This window comes from Stegostoma tigrinum, chromosome 17 (genome assembly GCF_030684315.1).
Source record: "Stegostoma tigrinum isolate sSteTig4 chromosome 17, sSteTig4.hap1, whole genome shotgun sequence".
In the NCBI taxonomy this organism is placed as follows: domain Eukaryota; kingdom Metazoa; phylum Chordata; class Chondrichthyes; order Orectolobiformes; family Stegostomatidae; genus Stegostoma; species Stegostoma tigrinum.
The window spans coordinates 23,687,078-23,711,220 of NC_081370.1; the positions used below are offsets into that span (position 1 = coordinate 23,687,078).

General features: G+C 39.8%; 1 protein-coding gene across 6 annotated transcripts in view; it reads right to left on the minus strand.

The window, feature by feature from the left end:
• The window catches only part of accs (1-aminocyclopropane-1-carboxylate synthase homolog (Arabidopsis)(non-functional)), an 88,576-nt gene that overhangs the window by 48,468 nt on the left and 15,965 nt on the right, over nt 1-24,143 (minus strand). For 5 of the 6 annotated variants that reach the window (XM_048545095.2, XM_048545092.2, XM_059652025.1 and 2 more), the window contains 9 exons: nt 24,033-24,092; nt 19,085-19,155; nt 16,705-16,774; nt 12,753-12,819; nt 9,196-9,293; nt 8,529-8,606; nt 5,701-5,801; nt 4,421-4,510; nt 3,155-3,200 (listed from right to left, as the gene is read on the minus strand). In XM_048545095.2, the coding sequence (XP_048401052.1) occupies nt 3,155-3,200; nt 4,421-4,510; nt 5,701-5,801; nt 8,529-8,606; nt 9,196-9,293; nt 12,753-12,819; nt 16,705-16,774; nt 19,085-19,155; nt 24,033-24,092 (681 nt within the window). The remainder of the gene's footprint in view (nt 1-3,154; nt 3,201-4,420; nt 4,511-5,700; nt 5,802-8,528; nt 8,607-9,195; nt 9,294-12,752; nt 12,820-16,704; nt 16,775-19,084; nt 19,156-24,032; nt 24,093-24,143) is intronic. The other variant, XM_048545094.2, reaches the window with a different exon arrangement.

Consider the following 24,143-nt stretch of genomic DNA (forward strand, 5'->3'; position numbering starts at 1 on the left):
GGGGGGGAAGAGAGAGAGAGAGATAGAGTCTGAGAACGTGACAGTGAGAGAGCGAGAAAGTGAGAGACAGCAATGTTGATACAGTCAGCTTTCGGAGGTTTCTTTGCTTCTGTCTGCATATCCCTTCAGGATCTATGTTGAGCTGCGGCTCAAATAATCAGAGGGTTGTTACGATGCTGAGCTCTCCTGAACACACAGCCCCCAAATGGAACCGTTTCATATGCATCAGTTAAGCATCACTTTTTTTAAGGTCAAACATCTCCATGCACATTCCCCACTGTTAGATGCAGTGTCTATGTTTCTCATTTTCAGTCTACTGTCCAAAACTAAAAAAGACGAGGTCTTCTTTACAGCCAGAAATCCCTCAAGTTAGATAGGCACACAAAGTTTTCTTTCCAGCTACATAATATTCCGACCATGCCTGGCAGCAACTTCCAGACCCAGGAGTAAATGCCACGACTGCCACGTGCTGACTGTTGTAGCAGTCAGTTTTTCGACAGTTTAGAGAGAACATTGTTTCCAAAATCTAGGTGTAGCCCCAGCGTTGATAGCCAGAGGAGACTGCCTTGGAGTTCAGGATGAACAATGCCAGGGGCATTTGTGGCAAAACGGTTCAGACATGCTGAAAGTATGGCCAGGTGCAGGCTGACCCTGATCTACAGGGTTGAGGTGGATAAGCTTGGTACTTCTGGAATACCCAGACAGAAGACGTTTGGGGGTGTACATATGGTTTCTCCTTCAGCTGGCAGCATATTAGCACAGACCTGACTCTATGATAAGAAGGGGTATCCAGTGTGAGGTCAAGGTCTTTTGTCATTGGTGTTGAATCATAGAGTGCAGATCTGGGCACATATCTGACAGATATGGGCCATGGCTCTCCACAAGAGCCACCATGTTGCTCATGGAGGGAACCTGATACACACATGCCAGAGCCAACACAGCACCAGTGGACTCTTCCCACCTTCGATCAAGATTCCCAAGCATCCCTGCCTGAAGTTGCTGCACCTGTTTGTGCATTTTGACAAAGCCATTAATAGCCAATGCCATGAGGGACCTCTCCTACTTATGGCTGAGGAGATGTCCAGTCTCCTGTTCTTCTGAGAATGCCAGCTGCAGAGATACACCAATGATGTCCTCACCAGACCGTGACTCTATAATCTAGTGACAGCAGCCTCTGAGGAGTCAGAATCTGAATCATGTACAGTGCAGGAGGAAGTGTTGCTCGTGCTTCCTCTGAGGGCTGTGTGGCCTGAAGTGGAGCAGGAAGTGTTGGCTTGAGGGTCTCTTGTGGGAGAAGGCTGAATGGATGCTGCTTGTCTTTCAGAAGACATGAAAGGGGCTGAGTTGCTAAATATGGGTTGAAGCTTGGGCATGCTGAGAATACATTAGAGGTGGTAATTAGAGAGCAGTGCAGCACTGGGCAGTAAAGTTTACAAGTAGACCAGTCCTGAGCCATGGAGGTCCCAGTACCACCACGAGCAATCACGGTCCTTTCCTGCTAAGACAAGGATTCCCTCCTCAAAGTGAGAGGGAAGTGGCTAGTATAGCTGTTAGTGCTGGTGCAAGTGGAGGAAAGAGGTCAATAAAGTGTCCCAAATAAGCAAATAGAAAGCACAGAGGCTAGCAACAGTCAGAGGTTGAAGGGATGGGGTGAGTGAGAGCCGTTAAGGGAAAATGCTTCATGCAACAGTGAGAATAGTAGGCCATGACTCTATGTGGATGGTATGGGCAGTGGCACAGTTATGTATGTACAAACAGGCCATTCAGCCCCCACCCGAGCCTGCTCCGCTAATCATTACAACCACGGATAATTGTGATATTAAAGCTGCATTCCAATCTAACTGGTTAGCCTTTCATTCATTTACTTCACAAGAATCTATCTCCCTCTGCCTTCAAAATTTTCAGGGATTCTTCTTCCAGCGCCTCTTCAAAAAGTGGACTTCCAAAGACTCACAAGGTCTCAGAAACAAATTCCCCTCATGTCAGTTTTAAATGATTCCTAGTTCCTTCAGCTCATGTAATAGGAAACATCCGCCCCACATCTAATCAGTCAAGACCCCTCAGGAACTTGTACATGTCAATCAAGTCAGCTCTTACATTTCTAAAGTCCAATTGTCACAAGCCTAGTTAAAGTGAGTATGAGGTAACAGATAGAGTATGGTGAAATCTACCCTTCCAGAGCACAGAAGTTCATTCATCTTCTTCCTGCACTGCTGGGATATTGCACTGACCTAGGCAGCAATTTCAGAACAGACTAAAAAGGTCTATTGCTGTGATTTCCACTGGCCATCCTGAGGAAAGAGGAGAGTACTCCTGTCTATCACCATGTCTACCACAGCCTCCAGATTAGGTCAACAAAAGGAGGTACCAACCTGCCTCTATTAGGGCACTTGTTCCGACACTGGAACTGTGAGAGTGGCTACTCCTGCATGCAATGCTTGAACTAGTGCACAACTGAGCTTTGAATACGGCACCATTGGCAGAAAATCCGGAATGCCCTGGCAATGTGAGCACCTCTATTGCTGCTGAGTGCAAGACAGTACAAGAGCAGCACCATGGAAACATGGTACATATTTAACAAGGTGAGCAGAGTACAATTACAAGAGAAAACTCACCAGGGTTAACAGAGGCAACCTCTTCATGAAATGCCCAAAACTGATGTTTAGCCCAATTTTTATTGAACAATGTATCTTTCTATCTTGCGTACTTACATAGATAGATATCTACATTATTTGCCTCAACCACTCCATGTTATAGTGGGTTCCACTGTCTCAACAGTCAATGTAAAGGGAGACCACTCTTGTATCCCTGACTCGAGGAAATTAAACAGAACAGATGAACATTTTCTCCAAACTGAAATTCTTCTTTCCCCTATATAAAATCCCCATATCATGTCATAATGCCTGACAAAGAATAGCAGGGACATATTTCTGTATTCTACTCTTGTCATTCAGATGATTGACTCTTCAATTCCCAAATGAATCAGTAAAAGATTGAATATTTATCATGTGAGGCTAAATGGTATTTAATGGTATGTTTTCTTAATATAATCTACAAAGATGTCAAACTTCTGTTGTACACTGCTGTTTTGAAGCAAATATGCAACTGGTGTGTTCATACAGAATTTACCATTAGTTCTAATGAAATGCCTTACCTTGCTAATTCCCCACATTACGTGCGTTCTCTGTGGATCAGGAAGCCTGAAAAACAGTGTGAATCAAGCATAAATTCTGAATATTCAAATGTGAACAAAAATACGGCAACACAGATACAATAAGCAACAACAAAATCAATCTTAGCAATATCCATTTGTTGAATTTTCAAGGACAGAAGTTGGAAAAACAAAGTATGGTCAATCTATGATTTAAGTAAATGCAATTATTTTCACTCCCTCATAAACAGTAGACAAAGTTAAATCAAAATGACTGCTCAGACACCATGCAATGTTACAATAACTGCAATTCACAACTTATTGTGCAACAACGTTTTAGCATTGTCTCAGATTACATTGACCTCAAGTTGACAGATGTCCATTATTAAATATGAATGAATAGATTCCCTTCAGATTACTTTTGACCTTACAGGGAACTTCAAAAGCTCCAATATTGATCAGCAGAGAAAAAAATGACAAATCAGATGCATTTGTTAAACAGGCAGATCAGCAAAGGTGCTGTTGATGAAGAAGGGTTGCTAATTTGGGGTAAGGTCTTTATTTTTATGTGGCTTCAGGTAATTCTACAAGCCAATGCTCCAGTGACTAAAATGATTCTACCTGAAAGGGTAGCAGGAGACTTTACGGTTTCGTTTTGCTCCAGAAGTAGACCTTTGTATACTGAATGGCCTTGAACCGGGACTCTGACAACCTGTAGCTAAGATCTGTATTTGTCTGTGGAGCGAGTGAACCTATGGGAGCAGAATGTGCATTCTGCATCAGGAACCAGAAATGCTACACGGTAATTGCTTGGTGGCTTCGTTTGGAGTCTCCTAAGTGATTTTCTGTAAAAAAATGTGGGGAGGCAGGTCTCATAGTAGCAATGTGACTACACTAGTAACCTAGAACCTCAGACTAATATTCTGAGGACACTGGGTCAAATCTCACCATGGCAGATGGTGAAACATGAATTCCATTTAAAAAGCTGGCCTATTCATGACCAAGTAACAGTTGTTGATTGTTGCAAACTCCCATCTCGTTCACTCATGCCCCTAAGAGAAGGCAAAGTGCCATCCTTACCTGGCCTCTGGTCTGCATGTTACTCCAGGCCCACATTAGCGCAGGTGACTCTTAACTGTCCCCTGGCAATTAGTGATGTGCAATAAATGCTGGTCTAGCCAGCAACACCCACAACCCATGAATTTTTTTTTACTACACAAAATAATTGTCACTTTATTCACTATATTCAATTTAAAACATAAGACTCACTTATCAAAGCTGAGGACACTTTGGAATGAGTCCACATCACCAAATATCGATAACATGTACACTTCATCCACAATTACATGCAACTTGTATCTACACCACCGGGGGAAAAAAATAGAAATCTTATTGAATCAGGTTGCACAAAACATCTCAGTTCAAAGACAGGGTTTGATTTTTATACTCAAGAGAGCTACTTTGTATAAATGACGCAGTGAGTCTAGTCAACTTGAATTGAGGACAGAACTTGTGAGACTTCTTGGTCTGCCTTTTAGTGCAAGAACATCATGAATAGATAATGTCACTTGTTTTAAATATTCACAAGCTACTTCAGTTACACACTTACAAATCATTTGGGGTAAATCTTGATTGTGTGCATCAGCTCAAACTGTAACAGCAAGTCAGCAACTTGTTTAATCTGTCTCATTATTTTTGTTTTCATTGAAGTCTACATTTTGGGAATCTTTGGAAAATATGCTGAAGTAATTTGTTTGGAGGCCTCTACCAATGCCAATCTATGTACCAGTGTCCAAGAACTGCACTAGAGTGTCAGGCGGAACACAGAAAGCAAAACAGACCCGATTACGCCATCTCCTTATGGACAAGTATCTTCTGACAGAGCTTCAGAAAATCATTTGAGGAAATTATTGGTAGAAAATAGTCTTGAGACAATGTGAGTCAGTTGTACTAGTTTGCATGGCTCATGGTCAAACCAGGACCAGCCTCTGGGCTCAAAATGATATTAATTTGCAAAATATTATCAAGCTCATCAGCACACAACAATGATTGATACACATCAGGGCTTACGGGGCATTGTGGGGATGAGAAGTACAGAAAATTATTTAAAATACATTACAATGGAATAAGGCACTATTTTGGCTGTTGTCACAGATCTTCAGCATAGATCAAACTACAATATTCTGCAAAAGATATTTTAGAGTTCATAAAGATTCATGTAAATAAGTTAAAAAATGTACACAAGTTCAAATAATCAAGATATTTGAGTCTAGATTTATTTTGTAAAAGTAAGTGAATTACTTGAAATCAAAGTTAAAGATGGCACATAATCATTGAATGGGCAGTTTAATTTCTTTTTAAGAGAAATAAATGAAAATAAAACACTCTAATCACCTGGAACTGATACAAACTACAAGAACATAGGGGATTCACAATATCCATCTTCTAGCATTTTAATAATTTAAAAAATATTACATCTCCTTACAAACCTTCAATGCTGGTCTGGGCAAGAAACTGTTTATGATACACAACTCCAGTGGAAACCTCACCTGTTGGCAAACTCAAGAAACTCTCTCATTTCTTTTGCAGAATAAATATCACCCAAGGGATTGTGGGGATTTGTCAGAATCATTGCTGTGACCCTGGTACCCTGTGGTAACACAAAACTCATCAATGCTAGATTAGAGCAATCCTACACAAAACCAAAATGAATCAATTTTAGGATTACACTCAATTAAAAATATATTGACATCACCATAAACTCTTTCCATTGTGAAAGTTGAGTTATGAGAATTATTATAACTAAATTACAGTGCAAAGAAGCAGAGATAGGTTAAACTATCTGGTTCAAACTCGTAACTTTTTTCCCTTCATCAGTGCTAAAAAAATCTGCATCTTCTTCTTGATTCTGATGTGCAACATTATCCATTATGGCATTCCTGTCTCAAATTGCACAAGATATGCTAATTAAATCAAGACTGATGTGCACTTATGCAGCACCTTTAATGCAGTAAATTGCTTCTAGGAGCATCACTGTACTGTTATTAAACAACACATGCCATCATGTCTCATTCGGAAATATTAGGACAAATGAACAAAACTTGGTCTTAAGGCAATCATAAAGGAAGGCAGATGGTTAAGAAAGTAGAAAGAATTCCAAACTTTAGGATGTAGATAGATTTACATAGCTTACAAATTCATCTTTGGTTTAAACTTTAACAACCAGTCATTCAATTTTTTAGGACTTCACCTCAAATGGTATTGAAGGTGTAAAATACAACTCAAAATTCTATTCAGGTAATAGGTTAACAGCACTGAAATATTCCTTTACAATGTTCTGTGATAGGACATTGATTAAATAGTGGGGATCCCCACTAACCTCCGTATCCAACGTTTCATTCTCCACCACTTCCACCACCTACAATCCGACTCCACAACCAAAAGATATATTTCCCACCCCACACCTATCTGCCTTTCATAGGGACTGTTCTTTCCACGACACTCTTGTCTGGTCTATGCTCCCTGCTTAGCCCCACGACGCCCAGCACCTTTCCCTGAAGGCGCAGGAAGTCCTACACCTGCCCCTACACCTCCCCCCTCACCTCCATTCAAGGCACCAAAAAACTTTTCACATCAAACAGAGGTTCACTTGCACCTGTAGCCTCCTCTACATCGGTGAGACCAAGCCAATGCTCAGAGTCTGCTTTGTAGAGCACCTGCGCTCTATTCACGACAAACGACAATACCTTCCAGTTGTGAACCACTTCAACTCCCCCTCCCACACCCACTCCCACTTCCTGGGCGACATGTCCATCCTGGGCCTCCTCCAGTGCCACAATGACATCATCCAGAAACTGGAGGAGCAGCACCTCATATTCCATCTTGGCAGCCTACAACCCAATGGGCTTAATGTGGACTTTACTAGTTTCAAAATTTCCCCATCCCTGGCCTCATCCCATGACCACCCCTCCCTCTCATCCCCGTCTCTTGACCTGACCCAAGTTGTCCATCTTCTCTCCCACCTTACGGACTAATCCCCACCATTGCCTACCTGTACTCACCTATTACCATCCCACTTACCTTCCCCAGCCCCATCCCTCTTCTATTTATTTCTGAGCTCCCTTCCCCCTCCCCCTTTTCTGAAGAAGGCCATGTTTCTAATGGCCTGAAACATCAACTTTCCTGCTCCTCTGATGCTGCCTGGCCTGCTATGTTCCTTCAGCTCCACACTGTGTTATCTATAAACCAATGGGAGTTTTCCTTTCAGGATGCCAAGTGTTAGCAATCCACTGAAGTGAAAGCAATTGGCATGAGATTGAATAGAAATGTTGAAAGTTGTTAAGGTTTTCCTCAAACTTTTTAGTCAGTTGGAAAATACCAATAGAATGCAGCTGAAGCATACAGTGTGCTGAGGCAGAATTAAATGTTGATTTTGTAAACTTCAGTCAAAAAATCACTGGAGAGGAGGTTAGACAAAGACAGGACTGAAAGACCCAATATTTAACATACAATGACGGTTCAACTCATTTCACAAAATGTGTTCACCTGAAAACATGGGAAACAGATTCTCATACTTTACACTGTCATTTTTAAAAGCAGAATTTTCCTACTGAGCATATTAAAAGAGCAACGAGGGAGAAACTGAGACTGAGTTAATTTCTTCAATACAGTGGAAGGGCAATCGTGACACTGCTGACGAACTGCATTCAGTTAGCAAGTAACAGTGTGTATAAAATGACAAAATGAGCAAAGTAAATCATTTTCTGTGATATTGCAATAAAATGATCTTCAGGAACCATTGCTTGGATATTTTGGCGTCCACTGCAGATTCACTTTCAACACAGCACTTAAAAAACAGGGCAGGTATCAGAATTCCCTTCTAGAAGGTCAGAATTAAAAAGCAAAGAAGTTAAATTGAATCTGTATGTAACCTTGGCTAGCTCACATTGATTGCCATTGTGTAAAAAGGATACTAAGAGATTCAAGAATGTGCAAAAATAATTTGCAAAATTATAAAAGAATTAGAAGTATGTATTTAAGAAGAAAGGCTGAGCATCCTAACTATATCCTCCTTAACAGCGCCAGGGATCTGGGTTTAATTCCAACCTTGGGTTATCGTCTACAGATAACACATTGTGTCAAAGAGTTGCTATTTATTCAGTGATTTTTAAAAAAAATGCATAAATTGGTCAACTGAAAGTGTAGGTTACACAATCTCTGCAGAATGTGCATTTTGCTTTCAAAACTGTGTACAGAATTTTCCTCAATTAAGTTCTCATTATCTGAAACTAACTTAGAAAGCAAAACTACATAAAAATAAGTAAATATACAAATAAGTAAATCGTAAAACATCAAAATTTCTGTACAATCCACACACCTGTAGCTTTGCAATCTGCATTGAGTTTTCAAGCTTTCCTACGGTTAATTGAAACGGACGTGTTTCTTCATCAGTCACCTAAAACAAGAGCATCAAATGTTCACTGCAAGATTTAACTTCACACCTGCAGGTTACAGATTTCTAATGTTCTTTGGGACTATGACGATGCAGTATTTTTACAAGTTAATACACATCATCACATGCAACTGCATCAACAAAACCCAACCTAGCATAACCCACACAACCACCATCCACAATTCCTTGATTAACAGGAGAATTTAAAAAAAAAGACCTGCCACTTCAAAGTTTCAGAAGTGCTTCAGTCAAATGGACAAGTTGCCTGAACATGAAAATACTTGAGGTGAAAGGGCAGTTTGGTATTGCAGTGAACCACTTGTTCTGATCATGTTCACCAGCGCACTAGCGGTTTGGCAATAAAAATCCAATACTACGTTTGGAACAAAACTAAACGTTACATGTTTTGAATTCCTAATACATCATTGTTCAGGACATAATTCAGAGTCAACTAATGGTAGAGACAACCCTGTGGGTTACTCAAATGTTTAGTTCTCATTTATTCAGGTTTTACTAAGTAAAATTACAAAACATTATGAAGCAAAAGAAAAACAAAATTTTTTAGCTATTTGTTTTTGTGTGATCTTCTTACTTTGCTCTCCAAATGCACAAGTAGAGGTTTGACTGCACTGTAGTGAAATATATCATCCTTGATAACACCATAGTATGGAGAAGGTAGTAGAATTTTATCTGCCAAAACAGAAGGAAAACCACACAGTATAATTAATTCAACAATAAAATGACACATAGTCTAAAGACAGAAGTTGACTGAATCAACTCTCTCTGTTTACCAGTATAAATGTTGCAATTAACTAGTAATGCATGGGCTTTTAGTGATATAAATTACACCACTAAGGATCATAGGTCAGGAGTAAGACAGGATTTAGTCTTAAATGATAACAAATGTGAAGAATAGACTGAAAACTGAAATTTTATTCATTTCCTTAAATTAAAATCAATATTGTTTACTTCAGATAGTCCCCAAATTTGCAGAAACAGATTATTTTTGTAATTGTTCTTGAGATCTGGGCAATGTTAGCATGGTCCATAAATTGGTAATGTCCAGTTGCCTTATAAAATAGCACATTGGGGTATTTCCCTAATTCATGCTCCAAAAATTAGTAGCAAATTGCAGAACAGCAATCAACAATGAAACCACTAATTGTGGTATTTAGGAGGATGGTGCACAGCTTGGAGAGAAACCTGGAGATGATGTTGCTCCTGATTCCTTCCTATTCTTGTCTATCTCAATAATAGAGGTTATGGGACTGGGAGGCAGTCACTGTAGTTGGTTACTGCAGTGTGTCCAGTAGTTAGTATATGCATTGTAGCTACAGTTCAGTGGGGAAAACTGACAGGTTATTGCCCAAAGAGCTTCGGCTTCAGTAGACACTTACGTTTGCTCGATGATAATCTTTCTAAAATATTCACCTTAAGAAACTGTAATGATAAGACTGGATTGTGAAACTGATGAGTTAGCTTTGCTGAAAGATGTCAACTTGTCAATTGTTGGAATCGGTGTTTGTGAAATAGCTTACACCAGGAATTGCTTTATTTTGAAATACTTTGATAAGTATTTTAAAACCCTTGTGCAATATCAACAAAAGAAGATTAGGATGGGGACCACAGTACATGTTTGCAGAATGTGAAAGATCAGATGATTGCTGAAACTGCAACTGCGTAAATATTGAGCTACTATTAGAAATGCAAATCTTAGGACCTTCAGAATAACAGATAACACTTACGTATAAACTCCGTGTCAGAGCTTAGAGGATCCATGGACTATCAATTACCTCAACGTGTTAACAACCATATTGACCAGGACAAATTATGGTCTAATAAGACAGTTAAGGATTTCATGGCAATGGAAGATAAAGAGCTACTGAACATTACTGAAAGCATTCAGATTACAGTCAACAGAACACAGAACACAAGAGAAGACTGTGCCCCAAAGAACTCAAGCAGGAGTAGTCAGAATTGAGTCCCCTTGTGCTGTCTAATTATTGCCATTGTCAGGTATTAACTTTGCATTTCTGTGGTATACTTAAAATACTTAAATATACCTGATTTGATTTTAAAAATGTGAATGTGTACCTTCAGGTCAGAATTGGTCATGAGGCCTGAATGAGATGAGTTGCAGTAACTTCTGTCTCACATGGATTGTCATAGCAAGGGGTCTTTCTCTCCATGATGTCTTACATTTACAGTGTGTCAAATGATGCTGAGCTTCCAGCATATTATTGGGGGTTCACCCATCTGGGCGAGCAGAGAGTATGCCATTACACTTTTGCTTTGAGTCATGGAGATTGCAAGAGGTGAGGGCTCAGGAGGCAAGCTATTCACCACAAAATAGTAATGACAGCCTTAACAATAGCCTTGATTTACCTGATCCAGGTAGATTTCAGAACAATAGTAGCCTCCAGGACATGCAGGGTGAGGGAATACACGACAATGGTACTGGAAACTGGCATTGCCTGATATTTTCATGGCAGAAATGTCTCTTCTCAGCCCCAACTGTATGTTGTCCTAGTTCAGCTCCAAACATATTCTTCTTCTTCTGGAATTGTTAATTGGGTAGGACACTACAGAATTATCAGAAAACACCCTACTGCTGATATAAGAAAGGATAGATCATTACTGGGGTAGACCAAGATAGTCAATGCTATCCCAATGAACTCTGCCCCAAGACAACGATGATTGTGACTGAGCATTGATTGGCTAATGAGTGGAAAGCAAAGAGTGAGAATAAATGGTTCTTTCTCTCGTTGGCAATATGTAACTAGTGGGGAGCCACAAGTTTCAGTCCTCAGGTACCAATAATTACAATACATACTAATGACTTGGGTGCAGGGATAGAAAGTACTCGAGCCAGATTTGCAGAGGGAACTGAAATAGGTGGGAAACTAAGTTAGAACTGTACAGCACAGGAATGGACCCTTTGGCTCAAATTGCAAAGAAGAAATAAGAAATTTGCAAGCAGTTATGGATAGGTTAGGCAAATGGTCAAAAATTTGGCACATGAAGTTCAATGTGGATAAGTGTGAGATTATCCAGTTTGATCAAAGGAATAGAGAGGCAACTTATTATTTAAATGGAGAGAAACCTCAGAGTCATTTAGTACGGGGGATCTGGGTGCATGAATCACAGAAAAAGTACGCAGGTACAGCAGATATAAGGAATTCAAATGGAATTCTGACATTTATTTCTAAAAGAATGAAGTATAAAAGTAGGGAAGCGTTGCTGCAACTGTACAAGGCATTAGTGAGACTACCTCTGGAGTATTGTGTACAATTTTGGCCACCATACTTGAGGAGGGATGAAATTGCTTTGGAAGCTGTTCAGAGATACTTCACTTGATTGATTCCAAAGATGAAGAGTTTGTCTTATGAAAAGAGGCTGTGCGGTTTAGGTGTACTTCGTGGACTTTAGAAGTATAAAAGGACATCTAATTGAGGTAAATAGGGTAGCCAATGGAGATTAACATCGTGGACATAGAAAGGATGTTTCCTCATGAAAGACAATCAAGAGGATGAGAGGTAATTGCTTTAGGGTAAGGGGTAGCAGATTTAAAGACAAATAGATGAGAAGGTATTACTTCTCTGAAAAAAAACTGTGAATCAGCAGAATTCACTACTCCAGAGAGTGTGATAGATACTGAGGCATTCAGTAAATTAAAGGGGAGATGGACAGAGTTTTAATTAGTAATGGCGTAGAGGGTAATGGAAAGCTGGTAGGAAAGTGCAGTTGGGGCTGAGATGATATCAGCCATAATAGTATCAAATGCCGGAGCAGACTCAAGGAGCTGAATTGCCCACCTCTGATCCTAGTTCTTATGTTCTGACAAGGAAAGCTATCCTTCCTTGGCTTTCCCACTGATTTTCGTTGAGCTGAGGCTCTTTGTTACTTAGCGGAATGCTTCATTGATGTTACATACTCCTGGCTGCCCTCACCTTTCTTCCAGGTTTCAATTCCTGTGTCTCTGTCCGGATTAAGGCAATGAATGATTGCAACTCAGAAGTTGTAATTTGACTTTTACATCAATCTTGCATCAACTTCATAAAACAATATTACACCGAAGATACCCAGAAAACCAAAAACAAATCCAAATATCACTTAATTAAAGAACATCCCAATTCAAACTTCACTTACCTCCAGGATCACACAGCACAGCAGACAGTGAAGAAAACAGAGAACCACAACCATTAACCACCACTATCTAAAATAATGGAAACATGTGTTATTATATCATTCTTGGTTAATTAGCATTCCACAAAGTGGTATCATCATTTTGGGAAGAGAAAAGACGGCCTTTTCATTAAAAATAAATTTCCATATTCAATTATATAAAATTTCCAACATTACATATAAGTCACTGATTCATATAAGTGGGTCACTCACATTGTTGAGATATCCACTCCTACTACTTCAACAGGCATCCTGTTTTTATTGATGATTCACATCAAAGTTACTCAGACTTCAACAAAAACCCATTCGTTGAAGCACTCAACCAGGATTCAGCTAAATTTAGCTGAATTATAAAATGCTCAGAGGGTAGAAGGAGACCATTGATGAGTAATGTCTGCAGAGCATCTCTGTAAAAGCAAATGAGATTACCCAATTCCTGAGATAGCCTTCCCTCCACAGTGCTGCAAATTTCAACCCAACTCCCTTTTGTAAGCTATGATTGAATTTGTCTCCACGTCATGCTCAGTCACTGCATTCCAGATCCTAACCACAAAATGCACAAATCCTCCTCAGTTTGTCTGTTTATTTTCTGCCAAGCTTCTTAAGTCAGTGGGATTTTAGTTCTTCACTCTTTCAGCAATCGGGAGCAGTTTCTCCCTATTTACTCTGTCCAGATCCCTCTCATTTTGAAAACCTCTAACAAGTATCTCTATCTTCTCTTCTCCAAGGAGAACAACTCCAGCTCTGTCATTCTAACACCTGATCTGATGTACCTCGAAGGATTCTCATTATTTTTCCCTGCAACTTCCCAATGCATTCACATCCTTCCTTAAAGTTCAGCACCATGAATTGAACACACAGACCCAGAAATACTGATCAGGTCAGAATCCATTTCTAATCCTGATTATCTTAAAGTCAGTTCGGCTATAACGGAGGGAAGAAAGAAAAAAAAAATTGAAGGGAAGTACTTAAAGTGGATTCTTCATATAGCTGAACACAGAGGCTTATCTGCACCCATTAATCTGATTCCAGGATGCTACGATGCCTCCCAGATGCTCGATTCAAGGATGTCACAGAGTGGCTGCAGAAACTTCTTCTGAAGAAGTCAGAGTTTGTGGTCTACATTGTTAGTAAAAAGCATAGCAAGGAAGGGAAATGTGGTCCTACAATCAGAATTTAGGCAGCTAGGTAGAAAATTTGTAAACCGGACCTCAGAATCAGTAGTCTCTGGATTATTCCCAGTACCACGTGCAAGTGAGTAGAGTTATAGAAAGATAGGGCAGATGAATGTGTGGCTGGAGGATGGTGCAGGAGGAATAGTTCTAGACTCCTGGCACACTGGAAGCGGTTTTGAGAGAGATGACACCTGAATAAGCCAGACAGGCTGTGATTGAGTTCCTTTGAGCATTTTGCCAGTGCTATTTCAGAGGAGATAGATAGTGAGCAGTATGAAATTATTTCACAGGAGTGTGATGGCAAACAGGACAGAATATCGAGAGGTACACTAGGGTTATAATGCATGTATATGAATGCACAGAATACAGTTAACAAGATTGGAGAGTTATAGACACAATAGTTATTGTCTTGTGGGATTATGTTGTTGCTGCAATAACAAAAGCCCAGTTTAAGGAATGACAGGACTGGATGTTAGAAGTTCCTGGTTATAAAGATGCTCAGAAAACACAGAGAAAGAAAAAGAAATGGAGGAATGATGGTGGTATTGGTTAAGGAGAACACTGTAGTGCAGAAGAAATAAGGCAATCCAGAGGGTTCAAGGACAGAATCAATGTGGCTGCAGGTAAGGAAGGAAAAGGAACATTTACATCGTTCAGCGTACTCTGCAAATCAACAAGTGGAAACAATGGAAAGGAATAAATTTGCAAGGAAATTACAGAGAGTTGCAAACATTATAGTGTAGTTTTAATGGGGGGGGCTTTAATTGAATATAAATTGAGATATTTGTCATGTTAAGGATGGAAAGGTAGAAACGTTCTTTTATTGTGTTCAAAATGATTTCTTTTCATAGTCTGTGTCCAGTACAACAAAAACTGGAGGCACTGTTTGACCTGGTTCTTGTGAATGAAATGGACCAAGTAGAACAAATATCAATGGGAGAACATTTGGGGGAAAGTGATCATTTTATAAAGGTTAAGATGCTGGTGGAGAATGACATTGGTTAATCCAGAGTAAGAATAATCAACTGGTGGACAGCTAAATCCAACAGGGCAAGAATGGAGCTCAGCCATTCAGATTCAGGCTTTTGGATAGGGACCTCTCCCTTCCAAGCTATACAAATGTTTTCCTTGCATTGTACTTAGCTGAGAAGTTTGTTGCAATGTTCTTGTCACAAAGAGGTGCTGCGTAAGTGTAAGGCTCTAGTGTTGAAATGCTTGTCCAAAAGCCAGCTATGATACACACATCTATATTCAGGCTCAATACTTAGCATATTTGGCTTAAAAAAGCAAGTAGAAGCTGAAGTTCAGCACTTCCATTGTTGTGTGGCATTTGATAGGCACGTATTCTGTGATTTGGGGATGGTGGCAATTCAGCAATTCCTTTCAGATTGAACTGCAGGATGAGCTCCATAACTTGGAAACATTGAAAACCACTGTCCAGAGATAGTAGGAACTGCCAGTGCTGGAGTCTCTGATAACAAGGTGTAGAGCTAGATGAACACAGCAGGCCAGGCAGCATCAGAGGAGCAGGAAAGCGGACGTTTCAGGTCTGGACCCTTCTTCAAAAAAATGGGGGAGGGGGAGAGGACTCAAATAAACAGGGAGAGGGGGAGGCAATGATAGAAGGTGGAGAGAGGAAAAGATAGATGGAGACTTAGAGACCGCTTTATGGAGCACCTACACTTGGTTCGTGACAAATGACAACACCTCAGTCGTGAACCACTTCAACTCCCCTCCCACTCCTTGGACGACATGTCCATCCTGGGCCTCCTCCAGTGCTACAACAATGCCACCCGAAGGCTGGAGGGAACAGCACCTCATATTCCGCTTGGGAACCCTGCAGCCCAATGGTCTCAATGTGGGCGTCACAAGCTTCAAAATCTCCACTCCCCCGGCTGCATCCCAAAACCAGCCCAGCTCGTCCCCGCCTCCTTGACCTGTCCGTCTTCCCTCCCACCTATCCACTTCTCCCACCTCACTGACCAACACCCCCCCCCCCATTCCAAATCCCGACCTACACTCACCTTTACTGGCTTCATCCCCGCCTCTTTGACCTGTCTGTCTTCTCTCCACCTATCAGCTACTCTATCCACCCTCTATCATCACCTCTTCCTCTCTCTATTTATTTCAGATCCCCCATCTCTGAAGAAGGGTCTAGACCCGAAATGTCAGCTTTCCTGCTCCTTTGATGCTACTTGGCCTGCTGTGAAAACCACTGTCCACCCGGTTGGGATTCAAAGCAATGAGTTGGCTAGTGCCTGTCCAACTTAGAAAGAGGGCAACTGGGGTCTCTTCAATAATGGGATATGCTCAGTTATTAAAATTCCAAACTGGTCATCCCCTCCGAGAAAATCCAAAAGAACTGCGGATGCTGTAAATCAGAAACAAAAACAGAAGTTGCTGGAAATGCTCAGCAGGTCTGACAACATCTGTGGAGACAAATCAGAGTTAATGTTTCAGGTCCAATGACGCTTGCTCACAACTGATGGTAAATAGGAAAATGTTGTTTTGTATGCCGAAAGTAAGGTTGGCGGGGGAAGGGAGTAAGGGGGTAAGGAGTAAACAATAGGTGGGATTAGCGCCCAGAGGAAGCTGAAGTAGAATGAAGGAACAGCAGCAATAGGAAGACAGAAGATTGTGAACAAAGAAAAAGATTTTGAAGTCACATGGTTTCAGATAACGGGTAGGCAGGAGTTGAACAGTTCAATGTTCACAGCTATTCTTTACTCATAAATACTCACATTCTCAGGCTTGAGGAGCACTGGTGCCTTACAATAGTATGTCAAAAACTTTCCCACTTGCACACGAAGACTGAGATAGAGAGAGACAGACAAATATTTTCAATTCTTTGGTGGCACATTTCTCTCAATACACAAATTCACAGATAGAAAGTTAATCCTAACAAAAATAGAATGACAGTTCTAAAGCAAAGAAAACATAAGCATGGCTGTTTTCCGAAGTACTAATTTAAGGTTAGATGTGGATGGTGCAAGTTTGGAAGGAACTGTCCACGAAGCCTTTTCTAATTTCTGCAAAGTGGTTTGTGAAAGGTATACACTGTAACCAATGTAATCTGGTAATGCAGGAACGAATGTGAAATTGATGGATGGGGTTTCCATTCAATAGGCAGGCTGCTTTAGCCTGGATGGCGTTGAGCTTCTTGAGCCTTGATGCAACTCCACTCATTCGGCAAAGTGGAGTACTCCATTATTTTTCTGACATGCATTTGGATGTGGAGGCAAAGTATCAGACGAGTTATTCACCACTTTTCCTTTCTCAACATCTCCACATCTCCAAAATACAGCATTATCTATTCTAAATTATTACTGGGGAGGCTTAAAATTTGGAGATCACCCAACAGTGACAGCAAAACTTTCAAAACGTTTTTCTTTCATTCATGCACAGGATTAGGGCATCATTGACTCGGACAGCATCGCTAATTGGGCAGAGGGCAGTTGTGAGTCAACCAAATTGCTGTGGGTCTGGAGTCACATTTAGGCCAGACCAGGTAAGGATGGCAGTTTCCTTCGCGAAAGGGCATTAGTGAACCAGGTTGGTTTTTCTGGCATTCATCAATAGATGTATGATCATCATTAGACTCGCAATTCGACATTTACATTGAATTCAAATTCCACCATTTGCCATGGTGGGATTCGAACCCAGGTCTCCAGGACATTACCTGCATCTCTAAACCAACAGTCCAGCTATAATACCACAAGGCTGCCATCTCCCCATTTTATAACAATCTGTCTTTCCACTGCACCTTGAATACCAGAAAATACTTCAGGGCATTTTACAAAGATGTAACAATTATAAATGGATAGCATGCCCAAAGAGATATTCCAAGAAGTGACGAAAAGCTTGGTTTTTCAGGAGGCTTTTAAAACAAGTGGTGAAGAGGTGGAGAGGCAGACCACAGAAGGGAAATTGGGAATGGCCTTAAGTGGCTCAATCTCCCGTACTGGACCTCGGAAACAGCAGAGGTAGAGAAAAGAAAATACTCAATGGTAAGTTTCCAAAGTATGTATGAATTTGATGAATAAAAATGTTTTCAATTAATTATAGTCACTTTCTACAACTCTGCACAGAGAAATTAAACTCCAAAACTCTGAACATGTAAAAGACCTGACTTTTGATTCAAATACGTATTACGTACAGATTTTTAAAAAAAAGCTCGATCTTCTGTTCAGTGTCAGACATTAAACACATAGATTCCTGTGAGCCAACCTATTTGGGGCTTTTTTAGCTGGGATTTCCGATGGGTCAGCACATGGTCTTTCAATGTCAAGAATAGATAGACAAAGATAGGATATACCCCCTTTTCACAACAGTAACTAGCATCTTCAGATATATTTATAAAGATCATAACTGTCCCAACAAGGTGATTTTGATTTGACTTATTACTGTTACATGTACCGAGGTACAGTGAAAAGTGTTGCTTTATGCACTTTACAGGCTGATCCTACCATTCAAGTGCATCAGGCTAACTGAACAGAGTGCAGGTTACAATGTTACAGCTGTCCAGAAGGTGCAGACAGACACCAACGTTTACATTAAAGAGGTTTACGTTTACATAAAACAAAAACTGCTGGAATAAACTGAGCAGATCTGGCAGCATCTGTGGAAAGAGAAATGTTTGAGTCTGACATGACCTTTTTTTTTCTGAACTCAACTTCACCATTTGTTTTAAAGTTTTTTCTTATAACTAACCTCAGCTAAAATCGCAGCTAAAAACTATCACCGATCTTTTGTAAACATGGCAGCCAAAGTGCACACAGCAAAGCCCCATAAGCAAAAATAAACTGCCTTTTCTTCTTTGGCAGTGTTTGTTGAGAAATGCTGTGCCCTTCAGATTATGGCACAATTTCATATACATCCAGCAAAGTGACCTTTGTTTAACATCTTATCTGAAGCATGGCATTTCAAACAAGGACATTTTGTCAGTAATTCACTAATCCTAATAGCCATTGGTCATAAACTCATCCTTCACTTGGGCTCAAATCTACAGCCTTCTGACTCAGACATGATTGTATTATCATTGCGCCAAGGCTAATACCAAAACTGTGAGAAGGATGTGATCTATAATCAGCAAATAGCACAGTAAAATTACTCCATACTTACAACTCATGCCCTTTCCAGTCTGGATATTGCAAGAGTGGAGGGTCTATCTGATAAATGTCAGCCCGCATCAACTACAAATAAGAGATCAATTAGCATTTTTATTGAGCAGAAAGGATAAGGAACAACCCTTTAATGATTATAAGGCTATTTGAAAATGGTGTGAACCTTGTTCTATGTTTAAGTTTTAGAATGTTTAAGCTCCAAAGCATTAAAGAATTCTGCAGTAAAATGCTAGAAGGGTAATCATAAAGATACCTTTTAAAGAAAACAAACATAGCAGCTTTTTATGATATTCAATAGGTTTAGTGAATAACACGTGTCTTTCAGTTGTACCTTTATTGTAAGGAACATTCCAAATTGCTTACAGATAAACATCAGAAAATTGCCTGTTGCACAAGGAAGATAGCTTAGCCAATGGGTTGGGGATTTGAGAAGGTTTTGAAAACATGGAGAGGGATTTGGGAGAGGATGAAAGGTTAAGGGAGGAAATTAGAAGTACAAGTTGAGAAGTTCTGCTGCCAGTGGTGGATGAACAGGCACTTTAGATCAAATTGTTGAGCTTTGATTCATTAGACATATTGTTTACTTCCTGCTCTATTAGCTTAACAAGCAGATTTATCATTCATCACTCTACACCAGTATTTTGTTTGACTTAACAAAAGAACTCTAAAAACTCGAGGATAGTATGACTAGGAGAAAAAACAGTTATATAATTCATATTAAAGACTTATAAAGTTGCTATAGGTGTTTTAAACAATTCAATTCTATCACAACTCATATCTGTAAAGCACATTTAACATAGTAAGCCAACCCAAAGCACTGTATAGGAACATTATCAAACAAACTTTAAACAAAATAACAAAGAGTGTTGTAAAGTAGGAGATGAGATTGAAGAGGCAGAATGGTTTAGGAAGGGAATTCCAGAGCTTGGACCCTAGACAGCTGATGAACAGCCACCAATATAGAAGTTAAAAATAAATTAATGTCCCACAATCAGGATTGTGACAAATGACCAGTCTGTATAATACATTTAATTTACCTCCATTGGTGTACTGCGTCCAGTTCTAGGTATTACACTTCGGGAAAAACATGAAAGCATTAGACAGCTTGCAGAAAAGATTTCCAAGATTGGTTCTAGTGATAAAGGCCTTAGTGACACAGATAAACTGGAGAATGGTCTGCAACTTAAGATTTTGAAACAAATGACTGTATATATAGTAGGAGCATTGGTTTTATCTGCCAAAATTCTTTAGATTCTGGAAGCATTCAGGTAGATTGGAAAATAGCTAACTTGGTACTTTAATTCAAGAAAAGAAGGAAACAGAAAGCAAAACATTACACATCAGTTGAGGAACTGCAAGAATCAAAATGTGCTTTTTTATAGAAAATAATATGGCACTTCAAATGGCAATTTTTTTGATGAAACAAGGAGCAAAGTGGATAAAGATAACGTAATAATTTGTCAAGAGGAAGTAAAGTGTCTACAAAGAGATCTCGAACAGCAGAGGGCTATTTAAGTGGAGAGAAACTACAGGACTCAGAAACCTGGTACTTGAATGACAAAAAAAGTTAGTATGCCAATATAGGAAACAAGGAAGGCAGTTGGAGTGCTGATTTTTTTTGTGAGGATAATAGAAATTAAGAATAGTGAGATTTTACTGTAAGTGTACATGGCATTGGTGAGACCACATCTACAGCACTGTGTAATATTTTACTCTCCATATTAGTAAAAAACATTTAATAACATTAGAAGCAGTTCTGAGAATATTCAGTCAACTTATTCCTGGGATGAAAGTATTATGAAGAAAGGTTTACCCATTAGAGTTTAGAAGAGCGAGAGGTAACCTTATCGAAAATGACAAAATCACGAATGGACTTGATGGGGTGGAGAATGGTAGGATGCCTTCTTTTATTGCGGGGGGGGGGGGGTGGGAAGAATATAACTAGGAGACATGGTTTACGAATGAGACTTCTTTTTAACATGCAGAGAATCATTGTCAGTTTCCTTCTCCAGCAAATAGTGGAGGCAGAACCATTGTGTGTAATCAACACTGAATTAAATGTTTCTTTTTCATGAGCATGGGAATCATGGATTACCAGCAGCAGGAGACAGGAAAGTGGAATGATGTCAAGAAGTTACTGAATGGGGGAATGGCACTATGGACTGAATGACCTACTCCAGCTCCTTAGTCCAATGTTCTGGCGTTCTCCTCAGAGGAGAGGTTTCATAGGAGATTTAATAGAGATCTTCAAAAATTATAAGGGATTTGGATAGGAAGAAACTGTTCCAATATCTGGAGGGAACAAGAACAAGACAACACTGATTTAAGGTGACCAGCAGAAGAAGAATGGCAACTTGTGGAAAAACATTTTTAATGTAGCGAGTGGTTTGGATCTGAAATGCATTGCCCGACAGTTTAATGGAGGTAGATTCACTTGTGGATTTCAAAAGAGATCTGTTTCATTATCTTAACAGGAAATAGATGCAAGGCCATGGGATCAAAGATGAGGAATGTCACCATGTGAACTGCTCTTACAGAAGGTTGACACAGGCCATAACATATTGCAGCAGAAGTAGGCCATGTAGCTCACAGAGGTCTGTTGTTCCATTCGATGAGATCAGGGTTGCCTTACTACCTCAATTCCACATCCTTGCTTTTTCCACATAACCCTTTATTCCCTTACCAATTAAAAATCAACCCAGCTTCTACAGTTCTTTGTGGTCAAGAATTCCACAGATTCATCAACCTCAGAGAAGAAATTCTTCTCTAATGTTGTAACTGAGCAAACTCTTGTTCTGAGATTATGCCCACCGGTCCTTGACTCTCCACAAAGGGAAACAACCTCTCTGCATCTTACCCTATTAAGTTTCTTAAGAATTTTGTATGTTTCAGTAAAGTCAACTCTCATTCATCTTAATTCCAATAAATAATAATTGAGCACAAGCCCAAATTACTCAATTTCTCCAAGCCTCCAATGCTATAATATCTTTCCTTAGATAAGGGGATCAAAACTGTTGAGAGTCTTCTAGGTCTGGACACCTAACTAGTGCCTTGTATAATTTTAAGCAAGACTTGCCTATTTTTATACTCAAATTCCCTTTGAAGTACAGACCAAAATTTTACTTACTTTCTTTATTATATGCTGAACTTATTTGCTAACTTTTAGTAAGCTCCGCATAAGGATTCCCAAATCCCTTGGTGCTGTAGCTTTCTGCAGTCTTCCTCCATTTAAATAATATTCAGCACCTCGATTTCTCCTTCCAAAGTACATCATCTCACATTTCCCCACAGTATATCTCATATACCAAGTTTTAAACTTTTAAACTCATTTAATCTACATCCCTCGTGTCATTGTTCTCACTATTTTCGCATAATCTGCAAAGCTGGCTATGGTACATTCACTCGTCTCATCCAAGTCATTCATATAATTGCGATCTGATCCAGCACTGATCCCTGTGGCACTCCACTAGTTACAGTTGCCATACTAAAAATGTCCCCCTCATCCCAACATTGTCTTTTATTAGTTAGCCAATCTTCCATCTGTACTAATATACTCCATCACGGGCTCATACCTTTATTAAGTAGCCTAGCATGTGTTGCCTTATCAAACACCTTCTGAAAATCTAAATATATTACATTCAATGTTTCCCTTTATCTATGCTACATGTTACTTTATCAAAGCATTCTATAATTAAGCTTACACGATTTCCCCTTCATGAAGTAATGCTGACTCTGATTATATGATGTGCTTCTTAATGCTCTGTTATTGCATCCTTTACAATAGAGGCTAACATTTTCCCAATGTCAACCTTTAAGCTAAATTCCCTCGGACACTTGTTTTTGTTTGTCTCCCTTTTTTCTTGAATAAAGGCAGTTTTCCAGCACTCCGGAACTTATCCGGAATCTAAAGAATTCTTGGAAGATTACCACCACTGCATTTACTATCAGATCCATCAGATCCAAGGATTTACTGTTCTTTAATCACATTAGTTTCCTAGTACTTTTTCCTCTTTTAATTGAATTTTTTTCTAATTTCATGGGATGAGGGTGTCACTGGCTGAGCCAGCGTTTATTGCCCATCCCAGAGGGCATTTAAGAACCAACCACACTGCTGACAGCCAGGGATTACATGTAGCAGTTTCCTTCCAAAAGGGCACTTGTGAATTAGATGGGTTTTTTCAACAATCGACAATGGTTTCACTGCCATCAACAGAATCTTAATTCCAGATTTTTTTTAAACTGAATTCAAATTCCACTATCTGCCGTGGTGGGATTCGAACCCAGGATCCAAGAACATGACCTGGGTCTCTGGATTAACAGTCCAACAGTAATATCACTGGGCAATCGCCTCCCCCTACTATTGTGCTTGTTTTCTCTCCCCTTTTTGTCCCTTGATTATTTAGTATTTTTGGAATGCTATTTGTATCTTCTATCGTGAAGACAACTACAATATATTTATTCAACGTATCTGTCAGTTCTTGGTTCTCCATTATTATTTCGCCAGCCTCATTCCCTGAGGACATGCAGCCAACATTTCAAGTGCAGTACGAATCTTCTTCAGAATGCAACTCCGTTTCCCTCTCCACAAATGGTGCCAGATCTGCTACGTTTCTCGACCACTTTCTGTTTTCATTTCAGATTTCCAGCATCCAGAGCGATTTGCTTTTACTAAAGTCTGTAGACACTACTGACTTCACAACTATCAATTCTTCTACAAGCTCTGAGCAGTATCCTATCTAAATGACTGTAAGCAAGACTAGCTTGAAAACAGCCCCAATAAGTGTTAGACTGGAAACATGAAGCCTTCCAGTTAGCTATGTGGCAATTGGAAGCACTTCAAAATGCCTTTTCAAATGACATAAATAACACTGCATCGAAAATTGGTAAAGCACTTTAGACAGTCGAGTTCTTAAAACTTTGCACAGATGAAGTAAAAATGTACATACCCTTTCAGAAAGCAGGTCAAAGCACAGCTTGTTCTCACTAGTTCCCAGATTAATAACGCCCTGCAAGGTGGGATGCAAACAAAAAAAAGTAATAATCTACAATCTGAACAA